General features: G+C 57.1%; 1 protein-coding gene across 1 annotated transcript in view; it reads left to right on the top strand.

Moving 5' to 3' along the window:
* The first annotated feature begins 7,065 nt into the window (after window positions 1–7,065).
* Window positions 7,066–24,755, top strand: part of PUM1 (pumilio RNA binding family member 1) — a 37,485-nt gene continuing 19,795 nt past the window's right edge. The window contains exons 1-2 of the mRNA XM_038757876.1: window positions 7,066–7,123; window positions 13,094–13,512. Coding sequence (XP_038613804.1) covers window positions 13,105–13,512 — 408 coding nt within the window. The 5' untranslated portion in view covers window positions 7,066–7,123; window positions 13,094–13,104. The remainder of the gene's footprint in view (window positions 7,124–13,093; window positions 13,513–24,755) is intronic.

Below are 24,755 nucleotides of genomic sequence, written 5' to 3'. Positions count from 1 at the left end.
GGTTTTATACGACGGTCTTTGTAGCAACGGTTTCTTTACTACTGTCTCCACCCGCGAGTGGGTCCCGGTTTCTGTGCTGGTGGGATGATTAAAGACAATGTTTGCCTTTGAGTCCGCCTGGCGAGGCTGCGGGGTGGGAGGTGGGCTCCCTGCCCGACCCGCAAGGCTCCGCGTCCTGCCTGCCGCAGCCTCCTGAGTTTCGAATAAAAGGATTTCGGAAACACGATTCCACCCAGTTGCAGGCCCGGGAACCTCCCATGCCGGGCCTGTCCCGCCCCCTCTCCCCTTACCTGTCCAGCCCCCGGGGCCTACCTGGGTCCCTCCTCCTCACCTGCACCTGCTCCGCCCCCTGGACTCCTCCAGCCCCCCGGTAACTGCCCCGCCCCGGGCCGTTCCGTCAATTGGTATTCCGGGATCATTCATTCATTTATTCAATCGTATTTATTGAGCGCTTACTGTGTGCAGAGCACTGTACTAAGCACTTGGGAAAGCACAATACTGCAATAAAGACAATCCCTACCCACAACGAGCTCACAGTCTGGCGGGGGGGGGGGGGGGGGGAGGACAGACATCAATACAAGTAAACAGACAGCAATATAAATAAATACAATGACAGATAGGCACATAAGTGCTGTGGGGTGGGGAAAGGTGGGGAAGAGCAAAGGCAGTGTGAGTCAGGGTGACCCGGAAGGAAGTGAGAGATGAGGAAAAGTGGGGCTTAGTCTGGGACAGGCCTCTTGTAGGAGATAATTATGATGATGGTATTTGTTATGCACTTACTATGTGCCAAGCTCGGTTCTAAGCATCGGGGTAGATACAAGGTAATCAGTTTGTCCCACATGGGGCTCAAAGACTTAATCCCCATTTTACAGATGAGGTAACTGAGGCACAGAGAAGTTAAGTGACTTGCCCAAAGTCACACAGCTGATAAGTGGCGAAGCCAGGATTAGAACCCATGACCCCTGACTCCCAAGCCCGTGCTGTTTCCACTAAGCCCGTGCCTTCAGTAAGGCTTTGAAGAGGGGCAGAGTACTCTGTTCCCCTGCCCGTTAGCGGGTGAGGTGTCGCCAGCTGCGCGGACCGCCCGTCAGAGCAGGGGCCGATCAGCAGGGAAGTTCGTGCCAGGGGCTGGGGCCGGGCAGCAGGGTGTTTCCAGCTGTGCAGGTCTGCTGGCAGCAATTAGTAGTAGTAGAAAAGTTTATTTTTTGATAGTTATTACTGCAATGCACAGGAATGAACGGGACAACTGAATTCCCACTCACCTGAAATATACAGATCAGCTGCATGTGCCAGTCTTGCGACCACTTGGAACCGCCACATGCAGCTGGGGGAGAAATGTCTGGGGTCAGTGGCGTTCCCTCCTTCCTCACACAAACACACTCACATTCCTTCCTATAGTCACACAGGTGATCACAGTACCTAACTGTGCAGAGCTCTGTGCTGTGCACCTACTGTGTGCAGAGCACTGTGCTGCGGACTTACTGTGTGCAACAGTGTTGTGCTGCGGACCTACTGGGTAGAGAGCACTGTGCCGCGGACCTACTGTGGGCAGAGCGCTTTGCTGAGTGCCTGCCCCGTGCAGGTCACTGTCCTGGGGCATCTGCTATGTGGAGAGCACTTTCTACCGTCACGACATCTCTAGAACGCACCCCTTCCTCTCCATCTAAACTGCTGCCACGCTGATCCAAGCACTTGACCTATCCCAACTCGATCAGTAGATCAGCCTCCTCGCTGACCTCCCTGCCACCAGCCTCTCTTCTCTCCAGTTCCCACTTCACTCTGCTGCCTGGCTTATTTTTCTAAAACATTATTCTGCACACATCTCCTCACTACTCAGAAACCACCAATGGTCGCCCATCCATCTCCACATCAAACAGAAACTCCTCAACATCAGCTTTTCAATTCCTAGCTATCCTGACTCCTCTCCTACTACAACCTAACCCACACACTTTGCTCTTCTAACACCAACCTACTAGATGAGGTCTCTCGCAATGACCCCTTGCTCATAACTTCCTCCTGCCTGGTACTCCTTCCCTCTTTGTAGTAATAATAATAATAATAATAATTGTGGTATTGTTAAGTACTTACTACCTGCCAGGCACATAACACTGGGGTAGATACAAGATCGTCGGGTTAGACGCAGGCCCTGTCTCACATAGGGCTCACAGTCTTTATCCCTGTTTTACAGGTAGGGATAGAGAAATGAAGTGATTTACCCGAGGTTACACAACAGATGAGTGGACGAGCTGGGATCAGAACGCAGGTCCTCTGACCCTCAGGCCCATGCTCTTTCCCCTAGGCCACACTGCTTTTTCCCAATAGACAAGCACCCTGCCCATCTTCAACACCCTACTGAAATCCCATCTCATCCAGAAAGCCTTCCCCGACTAACCTCTCATCTCCCCAGCCTTTTTTGCTCTCCCTACTGCATCACCTATTCACTTGGAGTTGTATCCCCTAAGCACTGTGATATAGTAATTCCCTCCCACAGCACTTAGGTAAATAGCCTTATACTTGGTTGCCTCCTCTATCTGTAATTTATTTTAATGTCGGTCTCCCTCTCTGGATTGAGAGCTCAATGAGGGCAGAGGTCGTGTCTACCAACTCTATTGTACCCTCTCAAGTACTCAGTCCAGTGCTCAGCGCACAGTAAGAATTCAATAAATACCGTTTATTGATTGATTACTGTACGCAGAGCACTGAATTGGATCCTTGGAAAAGCACAACAAACAAAAAAGGCACTCGTGATCATGGTCCCTTTCCTCAGGGGGGCTGAGGGGCTTGCTGAGCTTAGAGAAGTAGCATGGCCTAATGGGAAATCACGCTGGCCTGGGAGTCAGAGGTCCTGGGTTCTAATCCTAGCTCCACCGCTGGCCTGCTGTAGGACCTCGGGTAAGTTACTCACTATCTAACCTTGGTTTCACCGATATTGTCCTCTCCTGAATCACCTCTTTATCTCTCTGGCCTCTGTTTCCCCATCTGGTTGGTAGGCTCGTCCTCTGCCTCCCAACCTCTAATTGTAGATCTCCCTCAAGGTTCAGTTCTGGATCCCCTTCTATTCACCATCTACACACACTTCCTTGGAGAACTCGATTTCCTCTCTACCTGTGCCTCTGGCCCGATCCCCTCTCACCTTATCAAAATACTTGTCCCCTTCCTTCCTTCCTTCCCTCCTGCAATGTCACTAAATCCTGTCGGTTCAACATTCACAATCTTGCTAAAATCTGCCCTTTCCTCTTTAACCAAACTGCTTCCGTGTTAATCCAAGCACTTAGCCTATCCCGCCTTAATTACTGTATCGGCCTCCTTGCTGACATGCCTGCCTCCTGTCTCTCCCCTCTACAGTCCATACTTAAATTCTGCTGCCCGGATGATTTTCTACAAAAACATGCAGGCCATGTTTTCCCACTCCTCAAGAACCTCCAGTGATTACCCATCCACCTCCACAGCAACACAAACTACTCCTACAATCAGCTTGAAAGTTTGCAACCTTTGCCTTCTCCTATCATACTTTGCTGCTCTTCTACTATTCATTCGATCATATTTATTGAGCGCTTACCATGTGCACAGCACCGCACTAAGTGCCTGGGAAGTACAAATTGGCAACATGTCCCTACCCAACAACGGGCTCACGGTCTAGAAGAGGGAGACGGACGACAAAACAAGTAAACGGGTGTCAATCCCATCATCAGAATAAATAGAATTATAGCTATATACACAGCCTACCACAACCAAGCCCACCTACTTTGCACCTCTAATGCCAACCTACTCCCTCTATCTCGATCTCTTCTATCTCGCCTTCGACCTCTCGCCCATGTCCAGCCTCTGGCCCGAAATGCCGTCCCTTTTCATATCCAAAAGATGATCACTCTGCCCACCTTCGAAGCCTTACCGAAGGCACATCTCCTCTTCTCCCACTCCCTTCTGCATCATCCTCGCACTTGGATTTGCCCCTTCATTAACCTCTCCCTCAGCCCCACAACACTCACGTACATATCTGTAATTTTATTTATTCATGTTAATGCCTGTCTTCGCCCTAGACTGTAAGATCACTGTGGGCAGGGAACTTGTCAACCAACTCTATTGTACTGTACTCTCCCAAATTCTTAGTACAGTACTCTGCACACAATAAGCATTCAATATGATTGATCGATTTACTGATTCCCTTGTTCACCACCATCTTCGACTGTTCACTTTCCAATGTCTTCTTTTCCAGTTTTCAGACAGAATCACGTCTCCCCATCTTAAACGACAAACATCCCTTGACTCCACTGCTCCTTCTAGTTAACGCCGCATCTCCTGCTTACTACTTCCTCTTCCTCCTAGACTGTGAGCCCCACGGGGGATCTGATTATCATGTGTCAACCCCAGCACTTAGTATAGTACTTGGCGCACAGTAAGTGCTTAAATACAAGTATTATTATTACTCCCTCTCCCTTCTGCTTTGCTTATGCACTTTGACCTGTGACCTTTACGCATTGATATTCACCCCACTGTCAGCCCCGTGGCACCATGTACATATCTCTAACTTGTTTTTATCTCTAGATCTCCCTCTAGACTGTAAGCTTCTTGTAGGCAAGGTGTGTGTCTATCAACTCTATTGAATTGTACTCTCCCAAGTGCTTAGTACAGTGCGCTACACTGTTACTACCATCGATTAACTTTGGTGCCTCAGTTTCCTCATCTGTAAAATGGGGATTTAATACTCATTTTCCCTCCTTCGACTGTGAGTCCCATTTGAGATTACGCCTGACCTAGGTAACTTGTACCTATCCAAGTGCTGACTATGGTGTTTGGCACACGGTAAATGCTTAACAAATACCATTGTTATTATTATTCTGGTGCCATCTCTGTCTCTTCTCCCAGGCCCCAAGCCCAGCTCAGGCCAGGCCAGTGGGGCTGTGGTGATGGTGTCCTTGGGCGTCCCTGGGGGTGGGCCATCCGACTGAGCATCTGGGCCCAGAATCCAGAGCTGATGCCCACCTTTTGTCAATTCTTCCTCCAAAACATCTCCCAGACCCACCCCTTCCTTTCCATCAAGAGGGCGGCCTCCCTGGACCATGCTCTAGTCACTTCCCAGATAATAATAACCGCAATAACCGTCGTATCTGTTACGTGCTATGTGTCAAGCACCATGCTAAATGCTGGGGGTAGATATAATACAATCACACCAGTTAGGCTCTGCCCCATATAGAGTTTTAAAGGTGAAGGAGAACTGGTGTGAGGTGGGGTGTTGATTTCCCATTTTATGGAAATGGAAACTGAGGTACAGAGAAGCTGTAAGTGAATTGCTCAAAGTCACCCAGCAGGCAAATGGCAGAGCTGCCATCGGAAATCAGGCCTCCCGACTCCTGTGCTCATTCCATTTGGCCAAGCTTCTCCCTGCTCCTGTGGGTGGCCAAATGGTGGTGGGTGCTTGGGAAGGCCCCTGGGAGGCAGGGGATGGAGCTTCGGCAGGAGGTGGGGGGAAGGGTCACGGGCTAGGAAGAAGGTTGTGCAGCCAGGGCCCCGGGGTGGGTGTGCCGGGCCCAGCTCAGAGGGCAAGGTGGACAGACGCCGGGCCTCCTGCTCTGTCAGGTGTGAGGGAGGTGCCTCCGGAGGGGGTTCTCTCTATCACACATGGGGTGGAGGTGGTCAAGGTGGACAGACGGTGGGCCCCCTGCCCTGTCAGGTATGAGGGAGGTGCCTCCGGAGGGGTTCTCTCTATCACACATGGGGTGGAGGGAGTCAAGGTGGACAGACGGTGGGCCCCCTGCCCTCTCAGATGTATGTGGGGGGGGGGGGGTGCCTCCGGAGGGGGTTCTATCTATCACACATGGGGTGGAGGGGGTCAATGCTGGGCCCCCTGCCTTGTCAGGTGGGAGGGGGGTGCCTCCGGAGGGGGTTCTCGCTATCTATGACACATGGGGTGGAGAGGGTTAAGGTGGACAGACGCTGGGCCCCCTGCCCTGTCAGGTGGGAGGGAGGTGCTTCCAGAGGGGGTTCTCTCTATCTATGAGGGGGTTCTCTCTATCTATGACACGTGGGGTGGAGGGGGTCAAGGTGGACAGACGGCGGGCCCCCTGCCCTGTCAGGTGTGTGTATGTGTGTGTGGGGGGGTGTGCGCCTCTGGAGGGGGTTCTCGCTATCTATCTATCACACATGGGGTGGAGGGGGTCAAGGTGGACAGACAGTGGGCCCCCTGCCCTCTCAGATGTATGTGTGTGGGGGGGTGCCTCCGGAGGGGGTTCTATCTATCACACATGGGGTGGAGGGGGTCAACGCTGGGCCCCCTGCCCTGTCAGGTGTGAGGGGGGTGCCTCCGGAGGGGGTTCTCTCTACCTATGACACATGGGGTGGAGGGGGTCAAGGTGGACAGACGCTGGGCCCCCTGCCCTGTCAGGTGGGAGGGAGGTGCTTCCAGAGGGGGTTCTCTCTATCTATGACACGTGGGGTGGAGGGGGTCAAGGTGGACAGACGGCGGGCCCCCTGCCCTGTCAGGTGTGTGTGTGCCTCCGAAGGGGGTTCTCTCTACCTATGACACATGGGGTGGAGGGGGTCAAGGTGGACGGACGTTGGGCCCCCTGCCCTGTCAGGTGTGTGTGTGTGTGGGGGGTTCTCCCTATCAATCCCAGCCGGGGTAGGGGTGGGGTGGGGGGTCCGGCCCCAGCCCGGTGGGGGTGTCAGAGTGTCGTGTTGGGGGAAGCAGGCAGGCGGGCGGGCACCGGGAGCGTCCCCGGCCCCCGCCCGCGGGACAGGCATCCCCGGCCCGCCTCTCCCCCTCTCCGCCGCGCCGGGGCCGCCGGGGGCCGCCCACCCCCCGCTCCGGGGCCGGCATGGCCAGGGGACCTCCGCGGCCCGCGCCCGCTCCCGCTCCCGCTCCCGCTCCCGCCGCCAAAACGGGCCCGGGCCCGGGCTCGGGCCCCGGCCCCGGCCCCGGCCGCCTCCGTCCCCGGCCCGGCCGGCTCCGTCCCCGGGGCCTGCGGGCCGGGCCGGGGGGATCCGGGGCGGGGCCCGGGCTCGGGGCCCGCTGCGGGGGCCGGGCCCCGGTGCGGGGCCGGAGCCGGGGCCGGCGCCGGCGCTTTCCCAGCGTGCACCGCGGCCGCCCCGTCCCCGGCGGGCCGCCATGTTGTCGGAGGGAGAGGTGAGGGGGAGCGGGAGCACCGGGGGCCGCCGACGGGACCGCCGACGGGACGGCGGGCCGCGGGGGGGCGCGCGCGCGCGCGGGGGGGGGACGGGGGAGGGACCGGGGCGCGCGAGCGCGCACGCGCGGGGCCGCGCCCGGAGCCCCGGAATCCGCTCGATCGGCCCGGCCCGGCCCGGCCCGGCCCGGCCCGGGGCCCGCCCGCCCGTGAGTATCGGCGCCGGCGGCCGGACCCGGGGCCGGACCCACCGCGCGCGCGGCGCCGGACCGGGGGACCCGACCGGACCGGGGGACCGGGGGACCGGAGAAAGGGTGGGGGGGGGGGGGGCGCGGGCCCTAGTCCCCGTCCCGTGCGGGCCCGGGCCCCTTTGTGTCGGGGGCCGCGCGGGGCGGGGCGGGGCGGGGGGGGGATGGAACCGGGCCGGGGGCGGGGGGCGGGGGCGGGCCCCCCTCGGCCGGCACGGAAAGTTCGGGAGGGCCGAGGCGGCGGGGGAGGGGGACGGGGGGGGGGCCGGGGCCTTGGGCCCGCCGGTCCGGCCGCCCCGGGAAGCCTGCGCGCGCACACACACAGCCAGCTATACGCGCACGTGCACGGAAATGCCCGGACGCCGACACTCCGAAGCGTCTCCGGGCGGATACCCCGGCACACGGAGGGGCGAGGCGCGCGCGGGGCATCCCCGGGCGCGCGCCTGCACGCCAGCCTTTCCGCCTTCGCGGACACGGGCCCACACAAAGAAATACACGGCCATGACACCCGTCCCCCTCCCCCTCTCCCCTGCCCTCTGCCCCAGGCCTGCGCACTCACACATGTGCACACACGTCCGGTCCCAAGGGCACCCCCCCCCCCCACGAACACAGAAGCACATGTACACACAGGCGTGTCTGCCCATTCTCGGAACACACACCCCCCCCAAACACAGAAGCACATGTACACACAGGCGTGTCTGCCCATCCCCTGAATGCACCCCCCCCACACACGAACACAGACGCACATGTACACACAGGCGTGTCTGCCCATTCTCGGAACACCCCCCCCCCCCCCCAAACACAGAAGCACATGTACACACAGGCGTGTCTGCCCATCCCCGGAATGCACCCCCCCCAACGAACACAGAAGCACATGTACACACAGGCGTGTCTGCCCATCCCCAGAGTGCACCCCCCCCCCCCCACGAACACAGAAGCACATGTATACACAGGCGTGTCTGCCCATCCCCGGAATGCACCCCCCCCCCACGAACACAGAAGCACATGTACACACAGGCGTGTCTGCCCATCCCCAGAGTGCACCCCCCCCCCTCACAAACACAGAAGCACATGTATACACAGGCGTGTCTGCCCATTCCCTGAATGCCCCCGCCCCACGAACACAGAAGCACATGTACACACAGGCGTGTCTGCCCATCCCCGGAATGCACCCCCACCACGAACACAGAAGCACATGTATACACAGGCGTGTCTGCCCATTCCCTGAATGCCCCCGCCCCACGAACACAGAAGCACATGTACACACAGGCGTGTCTGCCCATCCCTGGAATGCACCCCCACCACGAACACAGAAGCACATGTACACACAGGTGTGTCTACCCATCCCCGGAATGCACCCCCCCACACAAACACAGAAGCACATGTACACACAGGCGTGTCTGCCCATCCCCGGAATGCACCCCCCCCACGAACACAGAAGCACATGTACACACAGGCATGTCTGCCCATCCCCTGAATGCACCCCCCCAACGAACACAGAAGCACATGTACACACAGGCGTGTCTGCCCATCCCCTGAATGCACCCCCCCCACAAACACAGAAGCACATGTACACACAGGCGTGTCTGCCCATCCCCTGAATGCACCCCCCCAACGAACACAGAAGGACATGTACACACAGGCGTGTCTGCCCATCCCCTGAATGCACCCCCCCACGAACACAGAAGCACATGTACACACAGGCGTGTCTGCCCATCCCCTGAATGCACCCCCCCAACGAACACAGAAGCACATGTACACACAGGCATGTCTGCCCATCCCCTGAATGCACCCCCCCACGAACACAGAAGCACATGTACACACAGGCGTGTCTGCCCAACCCCTGAAAGCCTGCCTGCACACATGCGTGAACTCGAATGCACACCCGCCTGCGCACACTCACCCAATTCCCACACACTCACTCGGATACAGTCAGCCCGGCGAGCCCTCTGCCTTTCCCCAGGGTGTGGGTTGTTAGCATGGTGGACGTCCTCAAGAAACCCACCTTGTCGCTTGGCTTTCAAGCCTCCCTATTTTGTCAAGTGAGAGATACTTTGGGGACGAGGAAATGTATAAAGCAGGCCAGGAGGCAAGGTTCAAACTGGTTTGCCTTAGGCTTGAAGGGGCTCAGTAGTTTTTGTGAATGTGGGTTTTGTTTGCCGGCGACCGTTGAAATCGTCGCCTCCGCCCTGGGATTCACTTTGTTACCCATCTCTACCGGCTTGGTTACAGATCTAGTGGCTCCTGGCGTAGAATTTCAAGTGAAACCAACATTTTCTTCCTTTTTTACTTATTAAAATGCTTCTGGGAGCTGCTTTTAAAAATATCCGCATCTCGAGAGGGTACTCACTGGGTTGGTAAACTCCGACCAATTCTCTGTTCTCTGCGCATCATTGTATTCCTTTGGTTCCAAGGCCGCTGCTTTTTAGAGTTAGGATTTGCTTGGTTTCGTTCCCAGAATTACGCTCTTTAAAAAGTAAACCGAAATTGACCTGATGCACTAGTAGCTGTGCCGGCTACCTTGTGGGGTAAAAGTAACATCTGTTTAGCCCCCGATCTGGGGTTCGTTTTAGCCGTGAGTTTCACCGTCTGTCAAATTAGGGGGTCAGTGACAACTCTGGGAAGCGATGTTAGTGTCAACAATGTGGAAGTTTTGAGAAAGGCCTTGACCTTAGAGATTTAAAGTTTATTTTTAAGAGAACGGCCCCAACTCAAGTGAAAAACTGCCCTTTTCAAAGTACTTCGAGTTCAGTCGATCAGCCAGTGGCCCTTTTTTAAGCGCATACTGAGACCTAGGCACTGCACTAAGTGATTGGGAGAGTAGAGTCCCTGTTTCCTCTGTGGGAACAGGAAGGGGAAGGAGTAATGATGTGGATTTGTGGTGTGGGGGGGAGGCGGCGCGGAGGGTGGGGGGGTGCATTGGGGCTGCCTAGCTGTGGTACGGTGGTCCTCGGAGCCACTGGGCTCCGTTCAGGTCTCAACCCGATTGGTCGTCCTCGCCTTCGTTCCTAGAGCGCTGAAGGGCTCGGCCCAGGCGGATGTATTGTGTGAGGAGCGTTTTGGTGGGAGGGTTTTCCCTCTGATTGATGGAGGGATGGAGGGACAGAGGGAGGAACCAAGGGAGAGGGAAGGATGAAGGGAGGTGGGGCTCCCTGTAGGGAGAGCGGGGTCTCCGGCGTGAAGGGAACTCCCGGGCTCGGCCGCCGGCGCGGGGTCTGAGCTTTCTGCCGCCTTGGTTCAGTCGGTTTTCCCAGAGCTGACATGGGGGCCTGGGGAGGAGTGGGGGCCGACCATCAGTGTGCACGATGAACAATAGCTTCCCGAGGAGGGAATAAAGAAAGCGGGGATCCAGTTGCTTTTGTTTCTGCAAAGAGGCCTTGGTCGGTTTTAGTATTCCGGACGGGGTTAAAACCCGGGTGAGACATACAGTTGTGGCCCCGGGCGGAGGCCCCCAGCGGAAGCTAGTCTTTGCCGTTGGAAGCGGGCTGACTCGGCAAGCCCAAGGCTCCCCAACCAGGGCCGCAGCGGTCGGTCGTCACCCCAGTCGGAGTCATCAGGATCCTGGGAAGTTTGGGACTCTGGCTTGAGCCGTTGCCGGGAAGGGAGAGGGAGGGGGAGGGGGAGTGGTCGTGGCCGGGATGGGGTGAGAGATGGAGGGGCGGGGTGGTCCTGGTTGGGGCACAGAGTCGGGGGAGTCATTGCAGCTGGAACCTGGAGGTTTGGGAGGAGTGGTTGCGGACAGGGTCCGGGCTGGAGGCGGGAGGGGGGCACGGTGCGGCCCAACCTGGCCGGCTTTCCCGCGGAGCCCCGAGCTCTACGCTCTCGTCAGACCCTCCTCGCCCCCAGAATTGTGCCGGAGCTATTTCTGTTGGAACGGACGGGCCGCTCCCAGGGGTCCGGTCATCGGGACTGGCCTGAGACATGGCCGGTGCAGAGGACCGGAGCTCCGTCCCTTCCAGCCAGAGGCGGTGGCGGCGGGGGTGTTTTGGGGGCCGGTCCGAAAGATCCCTCTAGGAGCCAAGCCATGTGGTTTGGGGTTTCCGAACCCAAGCAGCATCTGCCAGTCAAGCATCTGGGTGGTTTCTTTCTCACGGGGAGTAGCCTCCGGTGGGCTCAGCGTCCGGGTTGGTGCTCAGCTCAGTGTCCGGCTCAGTGCCTGTTTCGGCATCAGGCTCGGTGCTCGTCTTGGCGTCCGGCTCGGGGCTTCGCTCTGTGTTCCGGCTCGGAGCTTGTGCCTGTGTTCGGCTCGGTGCCCGGCTCGGCGTCCGGCTCGATGCTTGTTTCAGCATCCGGTTCGGTGCCCGTCTCCGCATCCGGCTCAGTGCTCGGCTCAGTGTCCGGCTCGCTGCTCGGCCCGTCGTCCATCTCGGTGCTCAGCTCTGTGTCGGGCTCGGTGCTCATCTCGGCGTCCTGGTTGGTGCTCGGCTCTGTGTCCGGTTCGGTGCTTCGCTCAGTGTCCGGCTCGGGGCTTCGCTCTGTGTCAGGCTCAGGGCTTTTCTCTGAATTGGGCTCGGGGCTCAGCGTTGTGTCCGGCTCGGTGCCCGGCTCTGTGCCCGGCTCTGTGCCCGGCTCGGTGCTAGGCTCTGTGTCCTGTGTGGCGCTTGGCTTGGAGCTCAGCTCCGCGTCCGGCTTTGTCTTCAGCTTTGTGTCCGGCTAGGTGTTTATCTCTGCGTCCAGTTCTGGGTTCAGATGCGCGCTCGACTCGTTGCTCGGCTCTTTATCTTGGTGTTTGGCTTGATCCTTCGCTCCGCGTCTGGGTTGGTGCTCGGGTTGGTGCTCAGCTTGTTACTTGCTCAGCTGTGCATCCTGCTAGGTGTTTGGCATCCGGCTTGGGGCTTGGTTCTGTTTCCAGCTGTGGGCTCGGCCCCGCGTCGGGCTCAGTGCCTGGTTCTGTGTAGGGCTCGGTGCTCACCTCAGCGTGTGGCTCAGTGCTCGGTGTCCAGCTCGGCGCAGGGCTTTCCCCCAGTCCTCCTTGTCCACACCACCTGGCTTCTTTACTGTTTCTTCAGGACAGCTTTGGGGCAGGGCAGGTGTGCGGATTGTTGGGGGCCTGGGGCGTGTGCCCCCATCTCTCCCCGCCCCAATGTCCCACCAGCACACGCTGGTTCCTCCCGGCTGCAGCAGTCGGATCAGGGATGACCCACGGCCCGGTTCTCTGAAGCCGGGGCTCCGTGGCCAGACAGATTCAGAAGGTCCAGATGGCTTCAGGTGGCCCCAAGCAGCCTGGGCCGTGGAGACCCTGGGGCTCCGGTTGCCATGACGCGACTCGCTGGTTGGCAGCGATGGACGCAGGGGCCTCAAATCACCTGCCTGAGAAGCGGCACCCACCACGCTGGCCCACTTGTCTCCAGACTCGTTGTGGGCAGGGAATGTATCTGTTTATTGTTATATTGTACTCTCCTCCGTGCTTAGTACAGTGAGCTGCACCCAGTAAGCGCTCGATAAATATGATCGAATGAATGAGTGAATGAAGATGCCCTACGGTCAGCCTCTTGACCGTGGCCGTGTGCCATCTGCGGGGGTCGCACGCCTGGGGCAGGGCATCTCTGGGCACCTGTAAGAGAGAGGTAGCTGGTGGCAAGAGAGCCGACCCGTCCTCCGGGGTTTTCCGTCCTCCGGGGTTTTCCAATTTGGCCGGCGGGGCTGCCGGACTGCCGCGGACTCCCCTCCTCGTCCCCTCCGCCCCTCCATCCCGCCGACTGAGCCATCCGCCTGTCTCCTCAGGTGCTGGTGGAATGAGCGTGGCGTGCGTCTTGAAGCGGAAAGCAGCCCTCTGGCAGGACTCCTTCAGCCCCCACCTGGAGCCACTCCCTCAGCAACCAGCTCATCCCAACATGCCCGTGGTGTTGGCATCTGGACCCGGGGCCCAGGCGCAGCAACCCCCTGCGGCCAGCCAGGCCCTGGCTGCCGCCGCAGCCGCTGCCGCCGCAGCCGCTGCCGCCGCCGCCGCCGCAGGGACCCGCTCCAGCCCCGCACCAGGCTCCGGTGGCGGCGCCGGACGCTCCCAGGACGACGCTATGGTGGATTACTTCTTCCAGAGGCAGCACGGGGAGCAGCTCGGCGGAGGGGGCAGCGGCGGAGGCGGCTATAGTAACAGCAAACATCGCTGGCCCACCGGGGACAGCATCCACGCCGAGCACCAGGTAAAGCCAGGTGACTGGCCCGCCATTGCCTGCCGGGGGCCGGAGTGGGCCTCGCCGCCCATAAGGCCCGCTCGGCAGGTGCCATCCTGTGGGGACGGAGAGCATCCGGGGTGCCCCGTGGCTGGGCCCAGTAGCCCGGCATCTCCCTCGCTTCCTGGCTGGGCGCTCCCCTCACCGCCGCCTCCGCTCCCACCACCACCACCTCTACCGCCAGTGCTGCCGCCTCCTCGGGGCTTGGGCCCAGAAGCCGGAGGGGCTGAGAGGGTGAATGCAGCCTGGTCCCTCCGCGGGTGGAAAAGTCTGTGACCGGGAGGCGCCTGGTGCCTGGGGAGAGTTTTCATGTCAGAGAGGGGTTGGGGTTGGGCCCAGAGTGGGAAGGAGGGAGGTGGGGAGAGAACTGTTTGCGGGGAAGGGCACCAGGAGGGGCACGGTGTGCCATCGCGAGGTCCAACAGCCGAGACTGCTTGCGAGGCCTTGGCTGCCGGGCTCCCAGGGCTTGCAACGGCTGCCACGTTCTTCAGTCCATGCTGCTCGGGCTGCCGCTGGGACTGTCGCTTGACCTCTGGGCACAGCCCAGGCCATCGGCATTCCTTAACTCCCAAGTGGGGACAGTGGGAATCAGGAGCCTTCTTAGCCAGGGCAGGACAGGTCCCGCCGGCCTGGCTGGGGCCCGGGACCCCCACGAGTTGGAGGCACCCAGAGCGCTGCCCAGTTCCGGAACTCCTGGGGCTCTCGGAGCTGCGGGCGCAGAGCTGCCGGCTGCTTGGCATCCCACCTCCCTCCTCAGCCTGGAGCCCTGCTGTTTCCTGTCTCCTGGTATCAAGCAGAGGCAGAGGCCCTTCCTCCCAGGCCAGACAGCTTGCACCCAGGCCTGGTGTGAACCTTCCAGGCCCAGATGCGGGAGGGCCCTGGCCATCTGGACCGTGAGGAGTCCGGGAGGCCAGCCCAAGTGTGACCCCGTGGGCCTGCGTTCAGAAGGGGTGCCCATACCTGCCAAGGGGTGGCCAGAGACCCCACCCGGCCAGGCCCACCTAGCTGGTGTTCTCCCCTCCCTGGCGCTGCCCGGCTGTGGAGCTCGGGGGAGCTCCGGGGGTTGGAGGGCCCCAATAGCCTCTTGGTGGCACAGACTCCTAGCCTGGTGCCTTGCCCGCAGCTTCTGCCACAGGGAACAAGTCTCCTTCTGAGTGGTGCCTGACCCTCTCCCCCACCCCACATCACCAGATCTTGGGGGTAGATGCCAAGGAGCTCACAAGATAGTGCTGAAGACTTGGGGTTTGGCTCTGGGAACTTGGGGGTTAATGAATGGTGACTTGGGGGTTAATCCGTGGTGATTTGGGGTTTATCGGTGGGCGTTTTGGAAATTAGTTCTGGGTACATTGGGACTTAAGTAGGGGTGATTTAGGGTTGGGGTGACCTAGAGGTTTGTTCTGGAGAGCTCGGGCTTCCCCTAACTAATCCCCCAATCCCCCATTACTAACCCTCAAATTACCTGGTACTAACCCATAGGTTACCTATTACTTAGCCCTGATTTTCCCAGAACGGTGATTGATACAGGGATCAGTTCCATGTAACTTTGGATTTAGATCCAGGTCATTCAGGGATTCATTCTGGTATACTCAGTGTTAGTACTGGGCAACCTGAGGTTTATTCTGGGTAACTCAGGGGTTTGTACTGGGGAACTCGAAGTTTTAGTTACTGGAGATTTGGGGGTTAATTATGAGGAACTTGGGGGGTTAGTTCTGGGTAACTCGGGTTAATTATGGGGAGCTTAGGTGTTAATTAAGGGCCACTCGGGAAGTACTGGGAGCTAGGGGGTCAGTTCTAGGTAAAACGGTTACTTGGGAGTAACTTGGGGGTTAATTATGGGCAGTTTGGGGATTAGTTATGGGGAACTTGGCTAGTTATGGGGAACTTGGCTAGTTATGGGTGGCTTAGGAGTTAGTGATGTATGACCCTGAGGTGATTTCTGGGCTGGGGGATGTGGGCAGAATTGGCATGTGAGGATTATAAGGGAATCGTTGGCTTCTAAAACTCTCCATCTGGTGTGACCAAGGTTAGGCGGCCAGTCGGTCGTATTGCTTGAGTGCTCTCTCTGGGCTGGGGGTTGAGTACCAACTTTGTAAGAGTGACAGAGGTGCTGAAGTGGTGGGAGAGGGGGAAATAGGGTAGGGAGATGAGAAATGAAGCAGGGAAGGCCTCCTGGAGGAGATGGGCCTTCAGAACGGCTCTGGAGAAGGGGAGAGCCGGAGTCAGCACGGTGCAGAGAGGGAGAAAGGGAGGGAGGGAGGGGGCTCCAGGCTGAGGGAAGCTGGCCTGGAAACCCATTTCCTTTGGGAGGCAGGCCTTCCTCCCTCACTTCCCAACTCCCTCCCCCTTCCGTGTCACCCGTTCGCTTGGATCTGTACCATTCATTCATTTCAGTTCAGTCATATTTATCGGGTACTTACTGAGCCCGCTGTTGAGTAGGGACCGTCTCTATATGTTCCTATCCCGACTGGATTACTGCATCAGCCTCCTCTCTGATCTCCCATCCTCCTGTCTCTCCCCGCTTCAATCCATACTTCACGCCGCTGCCCAGATCATCTTTGTGCAGAAACGCTCTGGGCATGTTACGCCCCTCCTCAAAAATCTCCAGTGGCTACCAATCAACCTACGCGTCAGGCAGAAACTCCTCACCCTCGGCTTCAAGGCTGTCCATCACCTCGCCCCCTCCTACCTCACCTCCCTTCTCTCCTTCTCCAGCCCAGCCCGCACCCTCTGCTGCTCTGCCGCTCATCTCCTTACCGTGCCTCGTTCTCGCCTGTCCCGCCATCGACCCCTGGCCCACGTCATCCCCCTGGCCTGGAATGCCCTCCCTCCGCACATCCGCCAATCTAGCTCTCTTCCTCCCTTTAAAGCCCTACTCAGAGCTCACCTCCTCCAGGAGGCCTTCCCAGACTGAGCCCCCTCCTTCCTCTCCCTCTCCTCCCCCTCCCCATCCCTCCACCTTACCTCCTTCCCCTCCCCACAGCACCTGTATATATGTATATATGTTTGTACATATTTATTACTCTATTTTATTTGTACATATTCTATTTATTTTTTTTTGTTAATATGTTTTGTTCTGTTGTCTGTCTCCCCCTTCTAGACTGAGCCCGCTGTTGGGTAGGGACCGTCTCTATATTTTGCCAACTTGTACTTCCCAAGCGCTTAATACAGTGCTCTGCACACAGTAAGCGCTCAATAAATACAATTGAATGAATGAATGAATGAATGAATGAGAATATAGAACTAGGGTGAAAAGAGCGAGGAAGAGTGGGGGAATGGTGAGAGGGGTGTCCGCTTGATACGGAGATGGAAGCGCTCTTTATGGAGAGGAAGGGGATGATTCTAGTGACCCTGTGAAGAAAGAGCTGACTGGGTTTAGTGACTGGCCGAATATGTAAAGAGAGAGAAACAGAGCGATCAAGAGAGGTGGGATAGGGGTTGTAGGTTTCAGACGTGCGGAGAATGGTGATGTTGTCAGCATGTTGGGAAAGTTAGGGGGAGGAGAGGATTCGGGGTAGGGGGACGAGTTGATGTGTCCCAGCACCAGAACATCCAAGTGGAGATGTTCTGAAAACAAGATGACATGTGAGACTGAGGTGAAGCAGAGAGGTCAGAGCTGGAGAGGTAGCCTTGGGAATCATCTGCCTAGAGGTGGGAGTTGAAGCCAGGAGAGCAGGTGAGCTCCCAAGGGAGTGGGAGCAGGTGGAGGAGAGGAGGGCACCCAGAACAGAGCCTGCAGATGGGGGTGGGAGGCGGAGGAGGTGCCCGCAGAGGAGAATGAGAAGGAATGGCCAGAGAGGCTAGGGGGAGGAGGACCGGGAGAAGACAGTGTCGGCAAAGCCACGGTTAGAACATTTTTCCAGAAGGGGTCAAAGCCACGGTTAGAACATTTTTCCAGAAGGGGTCAAAGCCACGGTTAGATATAACATTCCCAGAAGTGGATGGTTCGTGGTGTCGAAGGTGGCTGAGAGGTCCAGGGGGATTGGGATGGAGTCAAGGCCATTCGATTTAGGGAGGAGGTCACGTGTGACCGGGAGAAGAACTGTTTCAAAGGAGGACAGGAAGTGGAGGACGTGGGCTGGGCACCTAGTAAGTAAGCGCATCACAGATTCCATTATTGCAGCTACTCGTGCTAAGAGTGTGGGCAGGAATGGGAGGAGGGAAGTGGGGTGATAGCTGGAGGGGGCTCTGGGGTCAAGGGAGAGGAGAAGAGAGAGACATGGGTGTGTCTGAAAGGCAGTGGGGAAGGAGGGATTGAAGATGGTGGTCCAGGAGGGAAGGAGGAAGGGAGCAGGTGGTTTAAATAAATGATGGTATTTGTTAAGTGCTTACTATGTGCCGAGCACGTTCTAAGCACTGGGGTAGATACAAGATAATCTGGTTGTCCCTCGTAGGGCTCACGGTCTTAATTCCCATTTTACAGATGAGGTAGCTGAGGCACAGAGAAGTTAAGTGGCTTGCCCAAGGTAACACTGCAGACAAGTGGTGGAGATGGGATTAGAACCCATGTCCTCTGACTCCCAAGCTTGTGCTGTTTTCACTAAGCCATGCTGCTGAGGTGTGAGGGGATGGGGTCGGAGACGCAGGTGGAGGGGGTAGAATGCCAAAGCAGATGGGAGATCTCCTTTGGAGAGGCAGCTGGGAAGGGTGACAGGGTGAATGGGGGAGGTAGGAAGGAGCTGGGGAGGGGAGCGGGAGATTTGTTGGGGTACTCGTGTGGGCGTTTGGTGGGGAACGGGGAGTCAGCCGGACCAGGGCTTCATGCCCCCAGGAGCGAAGGACCCTTATGGTCTGAGGGTCGGGCTGTGACTGCCCATCGGCTGAGTTCGGGGCTGCCTCCGTCAGGGAGCGCTCAGTCAGTTCTTTCCCTCATACCGCCCCTCGCAGATCTCCTGCTTCAACCCAGTCCACATACCTGGCTCATGTAACACCAGCTTAGAGCTCTGTACCTCCATCTTGCCCATGTCCTCCTTCTGGCTTGAAACCCCCTCTCTCTTCATACTCCATAGACCACCACTCACCCCATCTTCGAAGCCCTTCTAAAAATCACATCTCCTAGCGGCCTTCCCGGACTGAACCCTCACCAAGTGCTTAGTACAGTGCTCTGCACACAGTAAGCGCTCAATAAATACGATTGAATGAATTTCCCCTCCGTGTTGCCTGTGCCTTCAGAGCTGTAACCCTTAAGCGCTTTAAGGGTCACCGCACCCTCAGCACTTCGGGTACGTATCCTTACACTCTACTGTTTCCCCCAACTGGAGTTTATTCTAATATCTGTCTCCCCGCTCTAAGCTCCTTGAGCAGGGACCAGGTCCACTTTTTAGTTTGTTTTCAATGGTATTTAAGTGCTCACTGTCTTCCAAGCACTGTACTCACCGCCGGGGTAGATAGAAGCTGATTCATTCATTCATTCATTCAATCATAGAGAACCAACGTGGCTCAGTGGAAAGAGCACGGGCTTTGGAGTCAGAGGTCATGGGTTCAAACCCTGGCTCCGCCAATTGTCAGCTGTATGATTTTGGGCAAGTCACTTCACTTCTCTGTGCCTCAGTTACCTCATCTGTAAAATAGGGATTAAGACTGTGAGCCCCCCGTGGGACAACCTGATCACCTTGTAACCTCCCCAGTGCTTCGAGCAGTGCTTTGCACATAGTAAGCGCTTAATAAGTGCCATCATCATTATTATTATCATATATACTGAGCACTTACTGTGTGCAGAGCACTATACTAAGATGATCAGGTTAGACACAGTCCTAGTCCCACATGGCACTCTCAGTCTCAGAGGAGCGAGTAGGATTTAATCCCCATTTTACAAGTGAGGTATCTGAGGCCCAGAGAAGTGAAGTGACTTGCCCGAGATCACCCAGCAGGCAAGTGGCAGAGCTGGGGTTAGAACCCAGGTCCTCTGACTCCTGGGTCCTGGTAAATAATAATAATAATAATAATAGTGGAATTGATTAAGTGCTTACTATGTGCAATGCACTGTTCTAAGCGCTGGGGAGATTACAAGGTGATCAGGTTGTCCCACGGGGACTCACAGTCTTCATCCCCATTTGACAGATAAGGTAACTGAGGCCCAGAGAAGTGAAGTGACTTGCCCAAAGTCACACAGTGGCAAAGTCACAAAGTGGCACAGTCACAAAGTGGTACTTTCCACTAGGCCACTCTGCTTCCCCCACTCAATGCTATTGTGTTGTCCTAAGGGCACACAGCAAGCACTCATTAAACGCCACTGCTTGATCGACCTGTGGCAGGGGGTGGGGCAGAGTGGGAGCTCCTGGAACAGACTGGGAGCTCCTGGAACAGACTCAGCCCCACCAGCTTGGTCAGTGAGCTGGGCCATATCCCATCCATCAGTCATTCAGTCCATCAGTCAGTCAGTAGAGTTTATGGATCACCAGTTGTGCACAGAGGCCTGGACCACTGGAAGACAGAGTTAGAAGACACGGACCCTGCCCTAGCCTATAGTCTAGCAGGTTGCTTATCAGAGCTCCAGCTGCCCCTGGTCTCTGATCTTGTTGGGAGTTGGCTATGTCTCTGACCGTGTCTCCGGCCCTGTCTCCGTCCATGTCTCTGGCCTCTGGGGCAGAGGGAAGCGGTCACTGTTCCAGATGTAAATGGGGTCTGAGCCCCTGGATGCTCTTCACGCCCCCCCACTCCCCTCACCCCCCTTGCCATGGTTCCCACGGCCCCTGGCCCCAGACCAAGGGGTGTGGACAGGTGGGTTAGTTGTGGTTACCGGGCACAGTTGAAGATGAATAATTCAAGACAGCACTGTAGCTTTTCCATTTTCCATCCTGCATCCCCACCCTCTAGATTTCGGTCTTTTCATCATGGTTGGAAAAACCATTAGCTAAGATGCCCCGCCGATTAGTAAGATTGTAGTTCATAAGGCCTCGGTTACATGTTGTCTTAGTGAGTCAGAAAAACACATTTCACCTTTCTTCCCCTCACAGGTATCTTGGTTCCTTTCTCCGGGGTACCATAGCTCTTTCCCATGCCAATGCGATGCCAGGATGGGGCGTGTGTTTCGATTGCTCCCCCCTCCACCATGTGAGCCCACTTGGGGCTGGTGGTACCGGTGCGGGATTTTGTGGCATCAGCGGATGGCCATGTAGAGCAAGTGCAGGGCTGTGCGCATCAGTATGTACCCATGTGGTGCCATCGCAGGGCTGTGTGGCATCAGTTCATAACCTTGTGGTGCTGCTGTAGGATGCCAGTGCCTGTCCACATCTTAGTGCCGTTGAGGGTTGTTGTGGCACCAGCACATGCCTGAGCAGTGCCAGCATGGGCGTGTGTGACACCAATGCATGCCCGTGCCATGCCATTTGGCGGGGCCGTGCGACACTGGTGCGTACACACACAGTGCCAGTGTAGCATCAGGGCATAGTCATGCGGGGCTAGTGAGGGGCTGTCTAGTGCCAGCGCATGCATATGTGGTGCAAGTCTGTGCCAGTTCTGGGTCACGTGGTGCCAGGGTGTGCTTGTGAGGAGCCAGTGCATGGTTGTGGGGAGGCAGTGCGGTGCCTGCCAGCCAGGAAAACTCACCGCTCGTCTACACTCCACTGGACTTGGTCTGTCCTCTCAGGTACATTTTGGGAAGTAGCAGTGCTCTCTTTCCTCTTCCCAGTGCGTATCACCCCCGCCTACCCACCCTCCTCCCACTCTGAGGCATTGTCCGATGGTCCGGATGTCCATGCTTGGGCGGGTGTCCTTCCCGTGGGTCCAAGAACAATCCTAGTAATCATAAGAAGCGTGGTGTTGGGTAAACACTCACTATGTGCCGTGCACTATCCTGAACCCTGGGATCGATTCACATTAATCAGATCAGAGCCGCCCCCTCCCCATCCCACACAGGGCTTGCATTTTAAGTAGGAGTGGGAACACGTATGGAAACCCCATTTTTGAGGGAACTGAGGAGCAGTGAAGTGACTTGCCTAAGGTCACACAGCAGGCAAATAGTGGAACTGGAATTAGAACCAGGGTCCTCTGCCTCCCAGGCACTAGGTCACGCTGCTGCTTGGGGCTCACCAGGGAGCAAGGGCATGTCTAGACTGGGAGCCCATTTCTTGCGGTGGCATGCGTAACATGCCCTGCCTCGTTGCTCTCCCGTCAAGGGTGGAGAGAGGACCCATCTCCCTACCCTCCGCATCTCCCACTCTCCACCCCACCTCTATCTGTTCTGTGGGTGAGGGGAGGGTCCATCCTGGAGTGCCCACATATGCGCGCTTGTGGTCACGGGTGTGCGTGGTGTCCATTGTGTCCATGTGCTTATGTAAGGCCGCTTGCCTTGGCCAAAGGGCGGGAAAGTCCTTGCATCTCACATAGGAGGCAGGGGCCTGAGTCTTCCCCAACTTTTGAGTCTGGGCCAGGCAGAACTACATGCCTACACTGGCCAGGGAGGACCTACCGCCCAGGCCCCCACATGCAGAGTGACCTGCTCCAGAGACACAGCTATTCTAAGTTGCAGCTCTGAGAGGAATCTGTCCGACTCCCCTCTCATGTTGGGAGCGAGGGGCTGGGGTGGGGCAGGGGCAGGGGCTGGGGCGGTGCAGGGGCACCTGCAGGCCCAGGGGACCGGAGGAACCGGGCAGAGCAGGGATCTGGGCTCAGGGAAGACCGCGGGGTTGTCCGGGAGGGTGCTCCTCCCGGAGCCTTCCGAGAGCCGTCAACACCACGATCACCACACCTTGGGGTCCGTTTCCAGAATCCCTTCTGGAGCGGGGCACGGGGAGGCCCACTTTAGGCAGCGACGAGGGGTTGCAAGTCCATGCTCCAGCCCTAAAGCGGCTCGCCGTTCTGACCGAACACCCGGAGAGACGTGAGCTGATCTGTGGGTTCGCTTTGCGGCAGTGCCGATGGAGGTGCCATTCCCCCAATGAAGAAACATTCCTTAAATTCAGTTCTTGTCTGCCTCCTCTGGGGCTTGCATTGTTACGGTCATCAGGGTTGTAGCTTTCCTGCCCGGGGCTGAGAGGCATGCGCACAAACCTCTCGGCTCAGGGCAGTGTGAAGAGGCCAGGTCCTTCCCCAATTTTCCCACATTGCTGCCTGCTGCGTTTCTCCTGTCTCTTTTCTCCCACAGCTCTCCCATCCTTTCCTATCAACCAGTAATGTTTCCCGAGCGTCTGGAGTGAGCAGAGACTGTACTAAATGATTGGGAGAGTGCCTTTCTTCCTGCAGTTGGCAGGGCAGTGGAAGGGTCAGAGCTAGGGGCAGTGGGAGGGTCAAGGGCATGGGAGCAGGAGGGGCAGGAGCAGGGGCAGCGAAAGGCTTTCGCAGCTTCTGGAAGGTTGCCGAGCCGTGGCTGGGCCTGCTGGCATCTTAGCCGCCGCGTACCCCGAACTCTGCTTGTTCCTCCTCTTGCCACAGAGCCTCGGCCCTCTTGGTACCTACCGTTGTCCTTGTTTCTTCTGCTGGTGAAATTAACAGACCTGATCCTTGTCCTCAAGGAGCTTACAATCTGAAGGAAGAGACAGGTGTGCGAAAAAAACTGGAGTGGGGAATAAAAGGGTAAAGGTAATGGGCATAAGTGCTAGGGGCCGGTGGGCAGGAGTACCCAAGTGCCTTAGGAGTGCTGAAGTGTCAGTTGAGAGATTGTAGAGCGGGAAGATGAGAGATTAGTCGGCAAAGGTTTCCTGGAGGAGATGGGATTTCAGAGGGGCTTTGACGATGGGAAGAGTGGTGGCCCTGGCAGAGTTGAAGAGGAAAGGATTTACTGGCAGAAGTGAGGACATGAGTAGGGCAGGCCCTGGCATGAGCAGGGAGGCATGAACAAGGCCCAGGAGCAAGTTCTGTCCATTCATTCAGTTGTATTTATTGAGCCCTTACTGTGTGCAAGGCACTGTACTAAGCGCTTGGGAGAGTGCAGTATAACAACAAACAGACACATTCCTGCCCACGATGAGCTCACGTTGGCTGGGGAGGAGTGAAGCGTGCTGCCAGCTGGGGAGCAGTACAGCAGGAGGGATGGGAGGTAGTGTGGACTAGTGGAAAGACCGCGGACTTGGGAGTCAGTGGACCTGGGTTCGAATTCTGGCGCCACCACTTGTCTGCTATATGACCTTGGGCAAGTCACTTCACTTCTCTGGGCCTCAGTTCCCTCATCTGCACAATGGGGATTCAATACCTGTTCCTCCTCCTCTTTAGACTGTGAGTCTTGTGTGGGAACTGGTGATCATATATTTACCCCTGCACATAGTACAGTGCTTGGCACATAGTAAGCGTCTTTTAGACTGTGAGCCCACTGTTGGGTAGGGACTGTCTCTATATGTTGCCAATTTGTACTTCCCAAGCGCTTAGTACAGTGCTCTGCACATAGTAAGCGCTCAATAAATACGATTGATGATGATGATACCACAGTTAATACTACTATTATTATGAGGAGGTGTGCTGATGGACTCAGCCTTGAAGCCAACAGGCAGGAAGTTCTTCTGGATGGGCAGAGGCCTGGGCGGCCCTGCTGCTGGAAGAAAAGGAGGTGGAGGAGAAGGAGCAGGAAGATGAGGGCTGTGAGGCTGGAGGTTGGGAGGTCGGTGAAGAGGCTGATGGCAGTAATCAGATCTCCTCCTCCTGTCCCTGTCCTTGCCCTTCCTCCTCCTCCTCACCCTCATCCTGTCCCTCCCCTTCCTCCTCTCCTCTCCACCCCGGCCTGCCAGTCTGCACAGAGCCACCGGTTGGGTGTGGAGCAGGCGGTGGCAGGGTAGGGGCTGCAGGCTGCGAGTGCCAGCCGGGACTCTGAGACAAGGCCCCTAGCCCTGCCAGGAGAACCTGGCCCAGTCGGGTGCTTCGGCTCCCTGCCCAGGAGCTCCGTTCCCCCCCTCCCCAGACCCTCACTCTCTCCAGAGTTTGTCACAGCACCCCGACTTCGTTTTTCTGAATTATGCCTCCCTCTGCCTGTCCCATCCCTCACAGAAAATGTTTGTGGTTTTTAAGGTACACAGATAGGCCGAATCAGCAGATTTATAATGGAATTCTTTGAATTTGATTTAAGAATTAGCCGAACATGTCGTTATTATAGCATATATTAGCATTCTGATGGCAGGATGTTATTGACTGTAGAGCTGGAGACGGGTGATGGCGAGCTGGGTGTTTGAGCCAGGGTCCGAGGCACGAAGGGGCCGGGGGCGGAGGGTGTGTGGGTGTCTGTGTGTGTGAGCACGCGTGCGCATGGGTGCTTCCAAAGTCCGCAACGAGAAGGCGCATAGCTGCGGCAT

Source organism: Tachyglossus aculeatus, chromosome 16 (genome assembly GCF_015852505.1).
Source record: "Tachyglossus aculeatus isolate mTacAcu1 chromosome 16, mTacAcu1.pri, whole genome shotgun sequence".
NCBI classification, from domain to species: domain Eukaryota; kingdom Metazoa; phylum Chordata; class Mammalia; order Monotremata; family Tachyglossidae; genus Tachyglossus; species Tachyglossus aculeatus.
The sequence above is the reverse complement of the archived record's forward strand: the minus strand, read 5'-3'. Positions and strand labels throughout refer to the sequence as shown.